This window comes from Carya illinoinensis, chromosome 6 (assembly GCF_018687715.1).
Source record: "Carya illinoinensis cultivar Pawnee chromosome 6, C.illinoinensisPawnee_v1, whole genome shotgun sequence".
Lineage (NCBI taxonomy): Eukaryota > Viridiplantae > Streptophyta > Magnoliopsida > Fagales > Juglandaceae > Carya > Carya illinoinensis.
In genome coordinates, this window is record NC_056757.1 from 33,000,366 (window position 1) to 33,016,179 (window position 15,814).

The window sequence follows — 15,814 nt, forward strand, 5'->3', positions numbered from 1 at the left end:
ATAATTTTTTTCATATTCTCATAAATTTTTTTCAATTTATCTTAACGTCTAAACAGATCTAAACTCAGTTTAGATAAATTTTACATAACTCACACCACCAATTTAACTCATTATTATTTATAAAGAACTCAATTCAATTTAATATTCAAACCAGTCTTCATGCATATAAATTTATAAAAAGGATTTATTAAGTTTTGAATAATAATAGATACAATTATATACTGTGTAAATATTGCATAATTATTTTAAATAAGAACATGGTCTCTCTCTCGTCGGAGGTGCAATTAATGTCCTTTTTTTCAGTTTTATTTATTTTAAATTTTAAGATTTTTAACTAAATGTACGTAAATATTGATAACTCCAGTGAAAAGACGATGTATCAACCATCCATTAGAGAATGTGTAAAGAATCTGATTCACACCATATCCGTAAATTCTTTTTTTTTCCTTTTATATATATATATATATATATATATATATATATATATATATCTATGTTTAAATTCATTTATAAATTAAATATTATGCGTGAATATTACTTCCTCATTAATTAATGATAAGTAGAGAAACTCTTTTATAAAATTTCTCAAGAAAAAACCAGAAAAAAATTGCATAAATTGTGGTTTCGAAATTGGTATTGAATATGTAAACAAATTCTGTTAAGTCAGTCCTGTCAAAACCTAATTTGTTTACAAGCCCAAGCATAAGGCTCAAAGAACAGCCAATTTAAATTTTGAGTTTATCTTCAAACAGGATGCTTTGTCTTTAGGCGTTTTACACCCTCCAATAATAGGATGCCACTTCATAAATCCACCAAACTTACCGTTGACTACTTCACACTCTATTTCTCTTTGGGTTTTCTCACCATTCTTCTCTCTCTTTCCCTCTTGAGTAATACTAGGGATCAGCCACTGTAGCGACACACACAACACATCTTACGTGGCATTTTTTCAACAAAACGAGCATTTTGATTCAAACAAAAATTGGTGAGAATTTTTCTTTCCCATTCAAATTTTGTCCCGCGAAAGTTCGGAACCCCTCCTCCCTCGACAGTAATTTGCGTCGCATCACCTTCCTCTGCTCGTGCCCTCCGGTGATGCCGTCTCTCTATTCAACGCCACCGAGAGACGCTCCTCCATCTACTGAGCGCCGCCACTCCTCGCGAGCTCATTGAACAGAGCAAACCCGATTTGAATCCCACAAGACCCCCTCCTTCCTCGCCAAGCAACCCGCGTCGGCCTCCTTCCTTTCCCATTCAAAATCTACAGTTCACTGGGTTTCACCATTCAAAATCTGCTATACAACCTCCTCACCAACTTCTTCCTCACACGTCGTGTTATAGTTAGTATTGCCTGCAAAAAGGTGCCAACCCACCCATGCTCTCTCTCTCTCTCTCTCTCTCTCTCTCTCTCTCTCTCTCTCTCTCTCCCTCTTTGCAGATAATCTCCAGGGCCTCCTCTGCCATGGCTGCCTTTCCTTGCTCTAGGGTTTGTCTCTCTTTTCCTTTTTATTTTTCTTTTAATGTTTCTTTGTTTTTTTCGTTTGCATGAGTACTAAGTTATCACATGTGTACTTATTTTCTCTTGTTCCTTTTTTTTTTCTTGTTGGGTTTTGATTTACTGTGAGTTTTTGTGTCTTTGTTCCGATCCTTGTGTGAATCTAATGAAATGACTTGTGGGTTTTCCTTTTGGTTGGGGAGCATTTGATCTGGAGTGGAATTCAAGAGAACAATTGGATTTTTTTTTTTTTTTTGTCTCATTGTTTAGTTCCTTTTTCCCATCTTGAAAATGCTGTGTTTACTTTTGAAAGATTGAGCCAGCCATTCTTATATGCAGCGTTTGTATTAGAAAATATTATTCTTCACCACTTAGTTATTGAATTTTAATTACTTTCTCATAGGTGAGGAGTGGGCTTCACGTTTGGCCGGGAGTGAGAACTTTGCTTTAGAAAAGGCCTTTTGTATGGGTTCCTTCGATTCTTGTCTACACCGTTAAAAACCTTGCGCAGAGCTAGTCGATCCCTTAGAGTGAATCAATTTTGCAGTGTTGTTAATCTGTTTTCGACATTGCAAATTGAATTGGTAAGCAGTTTTTTCCTTTCTTTTTGCTTTGTTGATGGGGGTTGGTAATGCTCAGCTGCTGATCAATTGGATATAAGCAGTATTCTTTTCAAATGATTCTGCTTTTTTTTTTTCCTTTGTGATAAATAGTTTCGCTTCTTTACATGTTGATCTTGTACTACTCATAATCCTATTGGGTCATGGCCCTCCCTGCATGTGATGTTATTTGGACTTTGGGGACCAAATAAACACAAAATGATTTACTGCAAATCAAAAAGGAGGTTTTTTTTTTCCACTCTTATTCTCTTTTAGGGTAGGTCATGAGTCTCAACTGACTCATAGATTTTTGTACCAGCTTCTCAGGTAATTTGATTTACCAGCAGTCACCAAAATGGTAAACATTTGGCAAAGTAAACCATTTTGTCAACATTTTTAAGGAAACAAATCAATGTATTCCCAGTGGAGAAGCTTTTAAGTGTTAAAATCTATGGATTATGTTTATGGCTAGGAAATGCTTGCTCAGTTTTTTATTATCACATGATTTTGATGATGTTGTCTATGCAAGTAAACTGAACTCCATCTAGCCTTCTTTCCAACATTACTAATACAAATGCCAATACCCAAACAGGCCAGGAAGCTAGTTTAGATGGAGCTGATATGGAGATTGTCTCTTCATTGCTGCAAGCGTGTAATGCTCTGTGATGGAATGCTCTCTTGTACTATGACACAGTGTTATTTGTGATGGAATCCTTTCTTGTAATAAATATTTTGCTACAGTATTATTTTTGATGGAATACTTTCTTGTAATGCTGATTTTAATATTTTTTTGTGATAGAATGAGTTTACCATTTCGATTCAGTACAATCTTTAGTGTATTGGTTTTTTGTGATGGAATCAATTTACCATTTCTTACAATTTCCAGTAATAAATGAATGATAGATAGCTGCTCCATTGAGTGGCCTTTTTTTTAACTAAGGGCAAGTCACCATGTGCTTACCATTTTGATGGATACAAATCAAAATAGGACATATTCATCTGTTAGGAAAGATAAAAGTACCACTGTGCAAAACTACCACATGAAGATAAAATGCAAAACTGAAACTGCTTATTCATTCTCAAGTACAAAATATTTTCAATCAAGAGAGTAATGTTTACAACCAAGTTCTCAAATACATTGTCTTTACATTTACCCACCATAACCCTTGGTTACAAATCCTATATTATAGTGGAAGGCTCTTTTGAGAAAGCCAAAGCAATGACAAAATGATCACCTCCATAGATTTCAATATCTTTCCATTTTTGCCTCTTTGGATGACTTGGCCACAAAAGGTTCTCTTGGAGGTGGCTTGGTACTGCATGCTTTAGTAAGGTCTTTACATAAAAAGTTGACCAATGAATCAAGTTGTGGCTTGGAGCTATATAGATATTCAGCAACAATATCAGAATATCCCATGTCCTGGAATATGATCAAACAGTGATTTGATCATAATGCTAAGTGTGGTATCCAAAATAATGTAAAAAGAGCCAAAAACCAAACAAAATCGTTTGGATAGTGACAAAATCCACATGAATGCCACAATTTAGAAGCTGTTAAACATCCCTTTTGGCTTTACATGGTAGTATCTTAACCTGCAACCTCACCCAAACATAACATCAAACTCAAGTCCACCTTTATACCACCTGAGCAAGATCAAGGGGCAAACAAAGTTAAACAACTTGGTGCCAAGAATTCCATTAGATTGTAACATAGGACCTCTCTCATACTATTCAAAACTCTACCCATTTAAATGGTAAACTAAATAAATAAAAAAAGTTCGCCAGTTTTGTCCATATTATAGCTACTTACTTTAAAGAAACAGAACTCCGTTGCCAATATAGAGTTACATGATAATAAGCAGACCAAGACATAAAATAATGCAAATCAAGTGACAAAATCTCACCTCTTGTCAAGCCTGAGTCTTGTTCCACTAGCTAAAAACAGACAAAAGTAAAATGAGTAGCCAATTCAAGGCATTGAAAGTCAAAATTATGTTTTAGGTTGCCCAGAAAAGTAGAAATACATCAATACAAACTGGACTTATTATAACTTCTATTGACAGTAATAATTGACAAAACCTAACTAAAAATACAAAATCTCAAATACGCAATTCATCAAACAGCTCCAAAAACAAACCTAGATACTAAATTCTTCTTACCTCCAACTTATTTCCTTGTTCCACAACACCTACCTATAAAATCCAATCCGCCTCAGCTTTCTTCAGATTACAAACATTCTCCTCTAGCTCAATTATTTGATACTCTGAGATCTGATGACAGATACACAAGATACAACAAAACCATAGTGAAATTTAATGAAGGATTACCCACTTCTAGAATAAGCATATTGAAGGGAATACGAGGAAAGCCCAGATGAAAAAAACAATAAAAGTACCTTCTTGGGAGTGATCTCAGCTTGCTTCTTTTGGACCTGGTGGTAAAATTGTGCTGCGAGATTTTCGCAGATTTCTGGACGCGATTTCATAGTATTTGGACTCACACCGTCATGAGACTGAGATGAAGGGTTCGGTTTTGTGAGGGGACTGAGGCCTTCACAGTGAAGAACAAGAAAGGTCACGATGTGAGGGGGATTGAGGGTTTCAACGTGAAGAAGCAGAAGAAAATTCACAGTGAAGGGAGTTTTCGTTGAAGAGGATTTTGGAGGTGCTGGTGGGGGGATGTTGACGACGGAACGACTCGGACACACGTTCGGGAGAGAGGAGCTCGAGCTCTGTTTCTAAAAAATCAAATGTGAAAATACTAAGGGAGGAAACGGAAAGCTGAGGAGAATTTGGTCATTTATCCAACGCCACGTATGGTGTGCAATTGGCTGCTCTCAAATAGGGGCTGCTCCCAATATTTGTTCTTCCCTCTTCCACTTCATACTTTTTTTTTTTTTTTTTTTTTGGAAACTTCACACTCTCTTATGACTTCAAGAAAGAGAAAAAAAAGGAACAACGCATCGCTGATTGCTGTTGCTTTTCCTTCCTCTTCTTCTATCGCCAACCTCAAGTGCTCTCACTCCTTGAACTCTTAAGAAGGTTTTTTGTTTTTTGTTTTTTTTTTTTTAATGTCTTTTTCCAGTTTTCTTTGGATTTTTGATATCTAATTTTTATAGATTAAGGGTTTGAATGCATTTGCTTATTTTTTGGAGGTTGCTTAGTCATTTTTATCAAAATTTCATATTAGAGACTTTTCTTAAATTTATTTTCTATTTTATGGTTTGTTCTTCGTTTCTGTTTGTCCGAGAAGATTTTTCCTTGAAAATGCTTCTTTGAAAAAAGTGTTTTCCTCAGTAAGCCTACAGGATAGCGATCTTGATTTTGATTTGTCACTTTAAGGTTTTCGAAAATTGGTGGGTCAAGAATTTACTTTGTTTGATTAATTCATTTGGTCCTAGCGGAATCCTTTATCCGTATCTGTGATTAGGCAAGGGCACTGTGTCGACTGTCGAGAGAGTGAGAGACAAAGACAGAGCGGAGAAAAAGAAAATAGAACTGTGAGATGTGTTTTATATTTCGCATCTATTATAAATTTATTATTAACTGTTACGTGTCACCCTATTATTAGAGGATAAATTCTCCAATTACACCGCGTCCGGCCTAGAGGGACACCCTTAAATTTTAGTATTTTAGAGCATTGGCAAATGCAAGTTCAAAATGACTATAATTCTGCATAAATTTATCAGCGACGGCCTGGCTCTAGATAAAAAATTTGACATAAGTGTGGTACAGTAAATCTAAAGAGCTCTCCATGTTTGGCGAGACTCCGTACAAAGACCAAATAATTTTTTAGAAAATTTTATATACAGTTATTTTTGTAGACTTTTTTGTACACTCCAGTGATATGATTGGTTATGTATTAAAAAAAAATTAATCCAGCCAATCATATCAGTGGAGTGCGCAGAGAGTGCGTAAAAATAACTGTACGTAACATTTCCCTAATTTTTTATTTGTTTTCTACTGCCTGCCCCTGTCATTTCCTCTTTCTTTTCTCTCTCCCGAAGCCTGGGTCTTCTTCAACCCGTCGCCGTCCTTCAACCAGCAACCCCAAATCTCTCCAGTGGTTGCCGTTGTCCCTGTGCTCGGCAAGGTATGTCTCTCTTCCTCTCTCTTCCTCACTCTTCTCTGTTGAATACCCGTTCGATGAAGAATCATTGAATACCCACCAACAAGCTCAGAATAAATTCATCAACCCATGACAGATATTTGTATTCAATTCGTCATTTATGAAGCAACCTCTCACCGGCGTGACCGCCCCATGCTGATGGTTTCTTCCCTTCCCAATGCCCTTTCTTTACAAGTGTCTCTTTCTGCCTCTAGGAATGGACCCTCCTCGTTTTCACCATTTGAAAAAAAATATGGGGCTTTATTTAAATTCAGTGCAGCCGACCGAGAGCTTGGCTCATGTTCTGTAGAGAGACAAAAGTGCTTCTTCAGTTGGGTTGTTTGTATCTGTTTGGGTAAATGCGATCCCTTTTTTTTTTGTTCTTGAGGATGAAATGGTATACATTTGTGGTGTATTGCAATTTTTTATTTGAATGACTAGATCTCCACATGCTGTGTCTACGTTTTGATTATTTGAAATGGTATTGCATTTTTTTCTCTGTTTTGGCATATTCTTGGGTTCCAAAGCTTCATTCAGTCACTCATTTTTATCCTTCACAACATAGTTCTAATTAGAAATGATTAGATCCAACAAAAGGGAAAAACTCCAACAAATGTGGCTCAGCATGTTTTTGAGAACCTTTAGGAACAGATCAATAATATTCTGAAGGTTCCAGCCTCATGCTTGCTCTTATTGTATATTTTGAAAATTTGAAGTGTCCTGGGCACGGACTAGGAGACACCATAATATTTTGAAGGTTCCAGCATGCTTGCTCTTATTGTTTATTTAAGAGTTGGGTCATGTATATTTTTAAAATTAAAGAGCAGGAATTAGAAATTGGAAGAGTAAGAATGCTTGTTGGGTTATAAGCGAGTAAATGAACCTTGAAAGAACAAAAAAATAACATAAATGATTTTGGTTCATTCTTAATAAAAACAACAACAAGATATGAGTGTAATTGCTTGATTTCAATTATGAATACCATAGATATTCATCCTTGGTTAGTTATAGGAACCACGAATAGGATATTCATTCTTGGTTAGTTATAGCCAATGTGAAACTTATTGAAAAGCTTTTCTTTTCTTGCTTTTGGAAGTGGAAGCTGATTTTGCATTTTACTCTGCTAGTAACTGATTCAACTTGTATTGTGTTTACTTATTTAAATATTGGAATGATTGGTACCTAATAAAACTGTTTACTTATGACATTCCATATACTCCCACTAGCACCAATCACAGTAAAAAATACCTGTTTCTCAAATGAACAAAAACATGTTACTTATGATATAAGGGCAAAAGCTAGGTGCTTAGCCAATAGAGATATAAAATCTGTTCAGAATGCTGAAAACCAAACTAAATTCATGAACTGACCTGCATGAGTAACAAAGCCATAGCCTCACCGGATGGTGCAAGATAACCAAACTGTTTTGGAAGTGCCGTGGCCAGAATAACAACAATCGCTGTTATGGCTGGGAGGCTGCCCCCTTGAAGGAGAAGTTTGTTGCCAGACTCATTACATGTAGCACAGGCAGTTTGTTGCCAAATTTCCACCTTCCATTACATGTCATTGTTATGGTGATACAATTACATAATTTACATTCACCTGCTACTGCCATTTTCTGTCAACTTAAAATTATTAGAAGCTAGAACAGAATATGAAATATGAAATCCAAGTATTTCCTTTCATTTCCTTAAATCAACTCTGCACATAAATTATGGTTTGGTCTTTCCATTCTTATGTAATTGTTTTGGTAGGATTGTGGATTGTTTTGGTAATAGTGGACTATTTTGGTAATTTTTGGACTGTTCTGGTAATAGTGAACTGTTTGGTTATAGTGGACTGTTTTGTTAATATTATTAAAATAAATAATATTATATTATTTTTTAGACTTGGGGATAGCTAGTCCAATGTGGACTAATTTAATTAGAAGTCTATATTATGGCTAAAACACAACATTCTAGCTAAATTTTAGACTTGCCAATGCTCTTAGCCGTTCTTCCTAAACTCCTATATTCCCTTCTTCCCCTTCGTTCCCCCCTCTCCCAATCGGCCTCTCATCCTCTGCATCTCTCAGCATCCAGCTCAGCGGCTTCACGCCGCCGCATCGCGCAGCACCTCCATTTGAAGCGCCGCCACCATCCCCGTCGCACCCCACCGTGAAGGTAAGCCTAATTTTCCTCTCTCTCTCTCTCTCTCTCTCTCTCTCTCTCTCTCTCTCTCTCTCTCTATGTATATATCTCACTGTTTATTCCCACTCTCTTTGCTCCGTGCCAGCCAACGTGATCGGTAGAGGACGCCGCACCGCACGTCCAGTCGCACTTGACCGTTGCTGGGAGCACATCACGCCATTACCGGTGAGAAGTTAGCCTTAGAGGTAAGAATTTATACTAGTCTTTGTGGTATTGGTATATGGTATCTAAATAGCTCATAAACTAAAATTCTATTGGTTTTAGTGCAATTCTTTGGGAATGGATTTGGACGACCCATTTTGTGATGATATTCTGGAGACAGTTAAAAGTAAACGTAGGTTATTCTGACACACCCCTCTTAGCTTGTTATTTTTAAAACTATTTTCCTCTTTAAGCAGTTTAAAGGTTTGTCAATTTTTTTTTTTCCAGCCAAGGCTGGTGGCAAGTTTCAACCAAAGGCTAAAGCCAGTGTGAAAAATGGGACTTCTACATCAGTTCCATCAGCTCCTTCAGGTTCTATTGATGAAAATTCTGTTAGACTAACCCCCTCAGGCTTAGAGACTAAACAATATGCTCGGCCCGTTGTCGCAGAAGATAAATTGACAACTGCGGATGGAATTTCTGCAGCTACCTCAGAGATTGTATGCATTAACCAGAAATCAAAAGACAATGAAAGCTCTTTTGCTGACAACAAAAGCTTGGAATCAGTCAAGACCTCATCCCAACATGTGATGGGAGAGGATATTGGCTCTAAAGATGCTCTGCATCCAGAGGTTGGAACATCTGAGAGCAACATTGGTTGGCATTCCTGCATAGGAATCTTGTCAGCAGAGGTAGATGTTTGGATATTCCAAATATATTTTTGTATATATGTATTTGTTTGCTGATTGGGAACTCCTTTGGTTTTAGATAGACTCCATGGAATTTGAATTGGAGCCCTTTGGAGGTATTCTTTCTGAGGCTGACGCAACAAATGGTAATGATGATCGGGAAGGTTCCCTTTCTCATTCAAAAATGCCTACTTTTCTTGATTTCAACAATAAGGATTCAGTGGAGCATTTTGGTATTCGGGCATGTAATTCTGTTGACTCTTCAGCACTCGGGCCATGTGATGCTGCAGAGCCTCAAACTCGTCCTGATGCTCATACAAACCAAGATACAGTTACTTGCAGGGAAGCTGGTGTTTCTAACAAGGGTGTAGACGTTCGGATTGATAATGGAAGGTCGGAAACAGAGGTGAAGATTTTTAACCTTTAAAAAAGGACTCTGTTGTTTTTCTTTTGCTAAGTCAGATAAATTTGTGATTAGTTTCAGGAAGCTGGGGCCTTTTCTGGCATGGAAGATCTAGATTTTATGTCTCAGGACAATATTCCATTTGGTATGTTTAGAATCAGCTGCATGCTTGATTTATTCTTGCTTTATGTTGCATTTATAGTTGTTTATTTTCTCCTTCATTTTTTAGGACTGCATGCTGGCAAGTTTCGACCCAAGCCCAAGATGAAAGCAATAAAAGAGAAACCTAGTACTGACACCTCTCACCCAGAAGTTGAGTCTGTTATGCATTCACAAACTCCTGAGTTGGTTCCTTCTTACACTGGATATGCGAATGTGAACTCAGTTTCTGCCTTCCCGGCTGACGATTTACAAGATAACTCCATGAGGTTTGATGATTTTATTACATTGGACCCAACTTCAGAAATTTCAATGAACGAAGAATCAATAAATCTTGCCAAAACTTACTCCGATGGCCCCGTTCCGAGGGATACTCTGCATTCAGAGGATGTTCCTGAAATTCTAACGGAACTGGTAATTCAATTATGTCAGTTTGCTATGGTATTGGTGTTTGATAGATAACCAACTTATTTGCTCAAATATCTTAATACGGTCTTGTCATGTTTCTGCCCTAGGATTCTAACTGTAGAAGAGGAGAAGCTTCTACATCATCAGATCTTCTTCAAAAATGCAAAAGATCTGCTACAGCTGATGAAGAGAACAATGATGGCAAATCATCGGGAAATCTAAACAATGATGGCAAATCGTTGAGAAAGTTAAGGAAAAAAGTATCTTTTCAACTTATCGACGAGCCAGATGGTGAGGTTAATGAAAATGGGGGCTTCTCTGGTGAACCTCCCACTGATTCTAATATAGGCGAAGTTGAGGACCGTGATGATGACGATGAATATAGAGTGGAAAGTGATGAGGAATTTAGAGTGGAAAGTATGTCCCAGAAGAAAAGGGCTCCAAGAAAGTCAAAGAAATCTGGGGTTGAAAATGGTAAACCCGTACAAAAGCGCAAGAAGGCCAATGAAGCAGCTGACCAGTCAACCAAAGAACCTCCCAAAAAATTTTCTCATTCAACGCGTCGAAACAGGAGACGTGGTAAATGAAATTCCCAGATCTGTGAGACTGCAAGATAAAACACTTTCAGATATACATATTTGCATAGTAAAGTATTAACAGAATTGTTGGACTACTTTCTCTTTTGTAGTGGATAAGGTGTTACTTGAAACACCAGAGGATGAAATTGACCCTCAAAGGTTGCCTATCAAGGATCTCATTTTGCTCGCTGAGTACAAGGAGCGACTAGCGGTACATATTCTGCACTCTAATTCTTGTTCTTGTGATGATGTTATTTTAGTAGCAATACTAGTCTCTTTTTCTTTAGTTGTAGCACTACCTTGCTATAATTATTGTGTCTTTGCTAAATTCAACTTTGCTAATTTGCTTTGGTCATCTATGACTTGCCCACTCATGCAGAGCAAAGAGGCAGAAACGTCAAAAACACCCTTGACCAATTTAAGGTACCCTTTTAAACATGACCTAGATGTGGCTAGACCTGTAGAATTGCTATTCGTTTTCTGTATCAAGTGACATAATGTCTGCATTCATAGGCAACTCAAGAAAATTTGAGTTATTATTATTATTATTTTTTCGATGTAGTCTTTGCATGTCTGTGGGATTATGTTGTTCCTCTAAATAAGGGTTTATCTAATGTATATTCTTTTTCTTTTTAGTTTAGGTTCTTACAAGACTACAATTATCAGATAATGTTTCTTGATTTAATGTAAAATTTCATTTTAGGAGTGTTAGGGCAGACCCCCTTGGGGCTAGGCGAGTTTATAATGTTGCCATGTGATTTTATGGAACATGTTGTTTGGCCTGAAAGTTGTTGTATTATTTGATGAAATGTGGAATTTCGAATAGCCCGTAATCTAAGCAAATGTTGTTGGTTGTTGGTTAGTAATTTGGTTTTATTGTACCTGGAATCATATGTAATCCAATGTTGAGCCCCTGGTGGTTGCCTCAAGTGGTAAGAGCCTTGGTCTTGGCGGTATGCTCCCTCTTGGTCCAAGGTTCAAAACCTTGGGTGCAAGCAATTTCTAGGGGCTATGTCCCATCGGTTAAAAAGTCGATGATTTACTTGATCCATGTGATGGGGGGACACATTACACAGGTCTGGTGTTTAACCAGGTAAAGGACATGTTGTGTTTGCACGCTCTCCAGGATTCCCTTTCATAAAAAATGTGATCAAATGATATTTTTTTTCGTGTCACAATTATTTTCTGTGCAGGTCTTACAATTCCTTTCCTAGGGAATCATCTTACAATGGAGAGGCTACTTTTGTTTCAGAACAAGGCAGAGGTTCTGATGATGATCAACCAAGTTATGAGGTTCCAACTGACCCTTTCGTTAATTACCAGTCTTTCATGGACAAAACTCCCAGTACAAGATGGTCAAAACAAGACACAGAACTGTTCTATGAGGTACAGCTGTAACATCTTATTCATTTCTTGTTTTCACTTGCCCCTTCCCCCCCAAAAAAAAAAATCTTGGTTATTTCTTCTTTCCATTAGTAAACCATCTAAAGTATATGATCAGAAAGATGACCAAGTTTTAGTCTTGCAATCACTGTGAAAGCAAATAAATAGTCTGTTTCAGCTTATGAAACTGCCAAAACTGAAGTTAGTTTGATTCAAGGAAATCACAGAGAATTAGTCCATTGAAATCTATGGATATCGCCCAAAGGAACTAAGTTTTGTGCAAGAAAGTTTTAAGTTCATCTAGTGCCGCTTGTGATCTTTGAAATTTTTATTGTTCCTCTCCCTCTAGATACACCATGGTAGACAAATGGGCATCAGCTTGCACACAGCTGCACTTGGGCGTTACCCCTTAATTCTCTCCAGGTAGCAAGTAGATCTACTACCTGTCGAGGCGTAACTGATGCTAAATTGACTGTCAAAGAAATTCAATTGTACCACAGGGTACTAGCAACCTCACAGTGAAGTAGTAGATGGTTTCCCCCCCTCCATTTCTGCACATACAGCACCATCAGTGATGATATGGCTTATATTTTGTTTGTTATGTGCAACAAGTAGATCCAAAATAAATTGGCCAAATTGTTATCTTTTTAGTGAAATTTTGGAACATATGTGGTGTGCGATTATAATCCAAAATAGAGGAAGATGAAGGTATATTGGACATTACAGATGGAAAATGTTATAGGATTAGTAAGGTTGGAGATCTGCTCAGTGGTTATATTTAGTTTACAGTGAATTTTGTGGGTCTGTTGGGAGATAACAGTTTTGGTAATTAATGAACACTTTGCAAGATTTTCGTTTATGTCTCTATGGTACTGGTAGTCTAAGGTTTTTGTGGACTTAATTATTATTTTTTTCTGTATATTTGAAATTAATCTGTATTGTGAGGAGGAGGGAGGTCACCCCATTAGTGTGCTAATGTCCATTGCTTTTCACTGAACTGTTGCCACTACCTGGAAAAATTATTGTTTAGTCATATAAATCTCTTCTAGCTCTTAACTTGTAATTAGGTGTTCTCTGATTTAGACTTTTTGTGTACTTGGGCAATATCTATTTACTTGTTTCAATACAATTTTATATTACTTATAAAAATAAAAATAAAATAAAAAGGTATATGGGCGAAGCCCAAGTACGTAGGAAGTATACAAAGGAGAGCACCTAATTACAAGTTAGGAGCTAGAAATAGATACAAGAAAATCATGAAAACTAACTCCACATTAAATCTCGAGGAGCATGCTGCATTAGCTAGAAATAGATACAAGAAAATTATGAAAACTAACTCCACATTAAATCTCGAGGAGCATGCTGCATTCCAACCTAGAGTTGATTTTAAATCTATAGTTGAGTTTACCATTAGTTGAGCTTTAAAACCAACCCTAGATTTGCAGTACTCTGGAAGGGTTTTGCAGTGTGTCAAGTGATTTCCATGAAACCATATAAAGCATTTTGTGATGTTGTGATTTAAGTGCATCTTCTTTTCTTTTATTCCTTTTATTCCTTTTTTGAAGTGGGTCTTAACAAATAAGATGGATTTTGGTTCCTTCGATCTGTCTATACGAACCTTTCATGTTGCAATTTTCAATCATTTTTATGCTAATTAGTTGCACTAAGAATGGGATTTTATGCATTGACTGCAATGTAAACACCTTCCCTAGCAAGATTCATGTTGATAATGAAGCATTTGTTACCAAAAAATAAGTGTAGCCTGAAAAGCTTAAAATTTGAGATGGTGCAAGAGAGGCAAAGGGGTGGGACAGCATTAACTCCCTAGAGTTGGTTACTGATTCGTCCTTTATCATCCACTGTCATTTTTTTAAATTGGAATAAAGAATTTAATTGCTCTATTTTTTGTTCTTTTTCTCCAGACAAAAGTGGCACGGTCCAGTCTATCAGTTGCCGTTTACATAAAAATTCAACTAATCTCTGTTTTAATATGTGATATAGGCTGTTCGGCAGTTTGGGACAGATTTTTCTATGATACAACAACTTTTTCCTGGTCGAACTCGTCATCAAGTCAAGTTGAAATTTAAGAAGGAAGAGCGTCAATATCCATTACGGCTTTCTGAAGCCCTAACTAGTCGTGCTAAAGGTGAAGTCCTTTATCTTTCTTTTTAATCTCTTTTCTTTTTCTTTATCTCTCATTTGTACCATGATAATTTTAGTAGTCTCAGCGTGATTTAGATTGTATTAAGTCGTAGTCTCATATATAAGCATTGGGAAACTAAGCTTAACCATTTTGGTACTAAACTCAACAGGATATATTTAAAGGTTTCTATTGGAGTCTTTATCAAGGTAATCTTCATGAGTAGGAATGCCGAAAACTTGCCTAATATATAATTTTCTGTTTTAGATCATTCCCATTTCCACTTGGTGATTGAGCGGTTGCAGCAAGCTTCTCAGGCAGAAGATGCTTATGTAGATGACGAGGTTGCAAGGACAGGCAAGGAGGAGGAGGAGATAGTGGAATTGACTACTCAAGCGAAGGTAAGCTTTTTGGTGTTTTCTTTTATCTTCTGCTAAGATAATATGGAACCTGGTCTCCAGGCCCACTAAGCATGCATTGACCATGTTGAGGCATCTTATAGCTTGACTAAGCTAGTTAGGATTATGGTTAAAGGTTTTTCTGGTAAAATGAAGTTTTTTTTTTGTCTTTAGCTATTTCATGCAGTCTTGATGCTTCTTTCTAACCTGATAAACAATAATTGCTCTTATTGATATGTCCACAGGAGGAAGTGGCAAAACCTGAGCAGGATGGGGAAGTAGTCGTTGAAGATCAGGAAGCAGATTTGGGTGAAGTTCATAGTCCTGCAAAGTCTGATGCAGGCGATGATAACCTCTATGACTGGAGTCAATATAAAAGTGATTATTAGCAATAAAAATACACAAATCTATTGGTTTTTTCTTTTTTTAATTTTTTAAAAAATTTTATTCTAATTGAAGTAAAGCAGCCTGTACAGCACTCTGACACATAAAAACGCCCATTGCTTCTTGTAAGAGGTGATCAATTCTTGTCAGAAAATGCCTGTGGTGTCATCAAACATTTTCCTTATCTTTTCCATCCTTTTGACGATGTTAGATCATCACCTTCAGAAGAAAGAAATGTAGCATTTGGAAATCAATGCATTTCTATTTCCAATTAGAAAGAAGAGTACATCCATGAAGGAACCTTCCCCTCACCCACCCCCCACTTGTTAGGATTTCAACATCTAATTGCAATTTACAGGTTGGCTTGTTAGTTTATGCGTTCCATAATTAGGAAGAAGTCTTAATCGAAAGGACCTCATTGCCATTGGTAAGTACTACAAGCAACTGATAATTGGATCGAGTTGACCTTGTAGCACTTAGATTTTAAGCACAAAATTTCTACAACAATTTAAATAAAGATTTGCTGCTCATTAGGCCTGTGCAAAAAAGGGCCTGGCCCGATCAACCCGTTAAGCTCGAGATGGCCTCACCTGGCTAAAATCATGTTCAGCGGGTCAAACCCATTACCGAGTTTATTACCCATAACATCGGTCAAAATCGATCACCTGCAATGAAGAAGAACAACGTCCAGCAACCCCATTGAATCTCATATATTGTGGTGATGGAAGTGGCACAGGCGGG

The 15,814-nt window shown here is 37.0% G+C and overlaps 1 protein-coding gene and 1 long non-coding RNA gene across 13 annotated transcripts; both read left to right on the forward strand.

Annotated features, from left to right (window-relative positions):
- Positions 1-1,387: 1,387 nt before the first annotated feature.
- Positions 1,388-2,890, forward strand: LOC122314447. Its single transcript, XR_006243714.1, has 3 exons — positions 1,388-1,486; positions 1,899-2,079; positions 2,687-2,890. It is a non-coding gene; the product is annotated as an uncharacterized LOC122314447 (long non-coding RNA).
- Positions 2,891-6,030: 3,140 nt separating this feature from the next.
- LOC122313586 (transcription factor TFIIIB component B''-like) lies at positions 6,031-15,227 on the forward strand. 12 transcript variants are annotated; one of them, XM_043128718.1, is made up of 16 exons: positions 6,031-6,186; positions 8,283-8,363; positions 8,476-8,575; positions 8,655-8,724; positions 8,820-9,223; positions 9,300-9,366; positions 9,487-9,626; positions 9,699-9,768; positions 9,853-10,196; positions 10,298-10,769; positions 10,879-10,979; positions 11,148-11,191; positions 11,962-12,154; positions 14,153-14,297; positions 14,559-14,692; positions 14,935-15,227. In XM_043128718.1, exons 4-16 carry the CDS (start codon positions 8,670-8,672, stop codon positions 15,076-15,078), a joined length of 2,313 nt encoding a protein of 770 aa, XP_042984652.1. In that variant the 5' UTR covers positions 6,031-6,186; positions 8,283-8,363; positions 8,476-8,575; positions 8,655-8,669; the 3' UTR covers positions 15,079-15,227. The 12 variants fall into 12 exon arrangements, with proteins under 12 accessions (XP_042984652.1, XP_042984649.1, XP_042984642.1 ...); XM_043128715.1 differs by having other exon boundaries at positions 8,820-8,903; positions 8,985-9,223; positions 9,300-9,626; XM_043128714.1 differs by having other exon boundaries at positions 6,032-6,186; positions 8,820-8,903; positions 8,982-9,223; positions 9,300-9,626.
- The last annotated feature ends 587 nt before the right edge of the window (positions 15,228-15,814 follow it).

What these genes read in the sequence shown, in the direction of transcription:
- LOC122313586 (XM_043128708.1), top strand. Translation starts at nt 8,670, where the DNA reads ATGGATTTGGACGACCCATTTTGTGATGATATTCTGGAGACAGTTAAA. An exon ending in ATGGAAGGTCGGAAACAGAG is followed by an intron (nt 9,627 to 9,698) that starts GTGAAGATTTTT and finishes ATTTGTGATTAG; the next exon opens with TTTCAGGAAGCTGGGGCCTT. An exon ending in TCAGGACAATATTCCATTTG is followed by an intron (nt 9,769 to 9,852) that starts GTATGTTTAGAA and finishes TTCATTTTTTAG; the next exon opens with GACTGCATGCTGGCAAGTTT.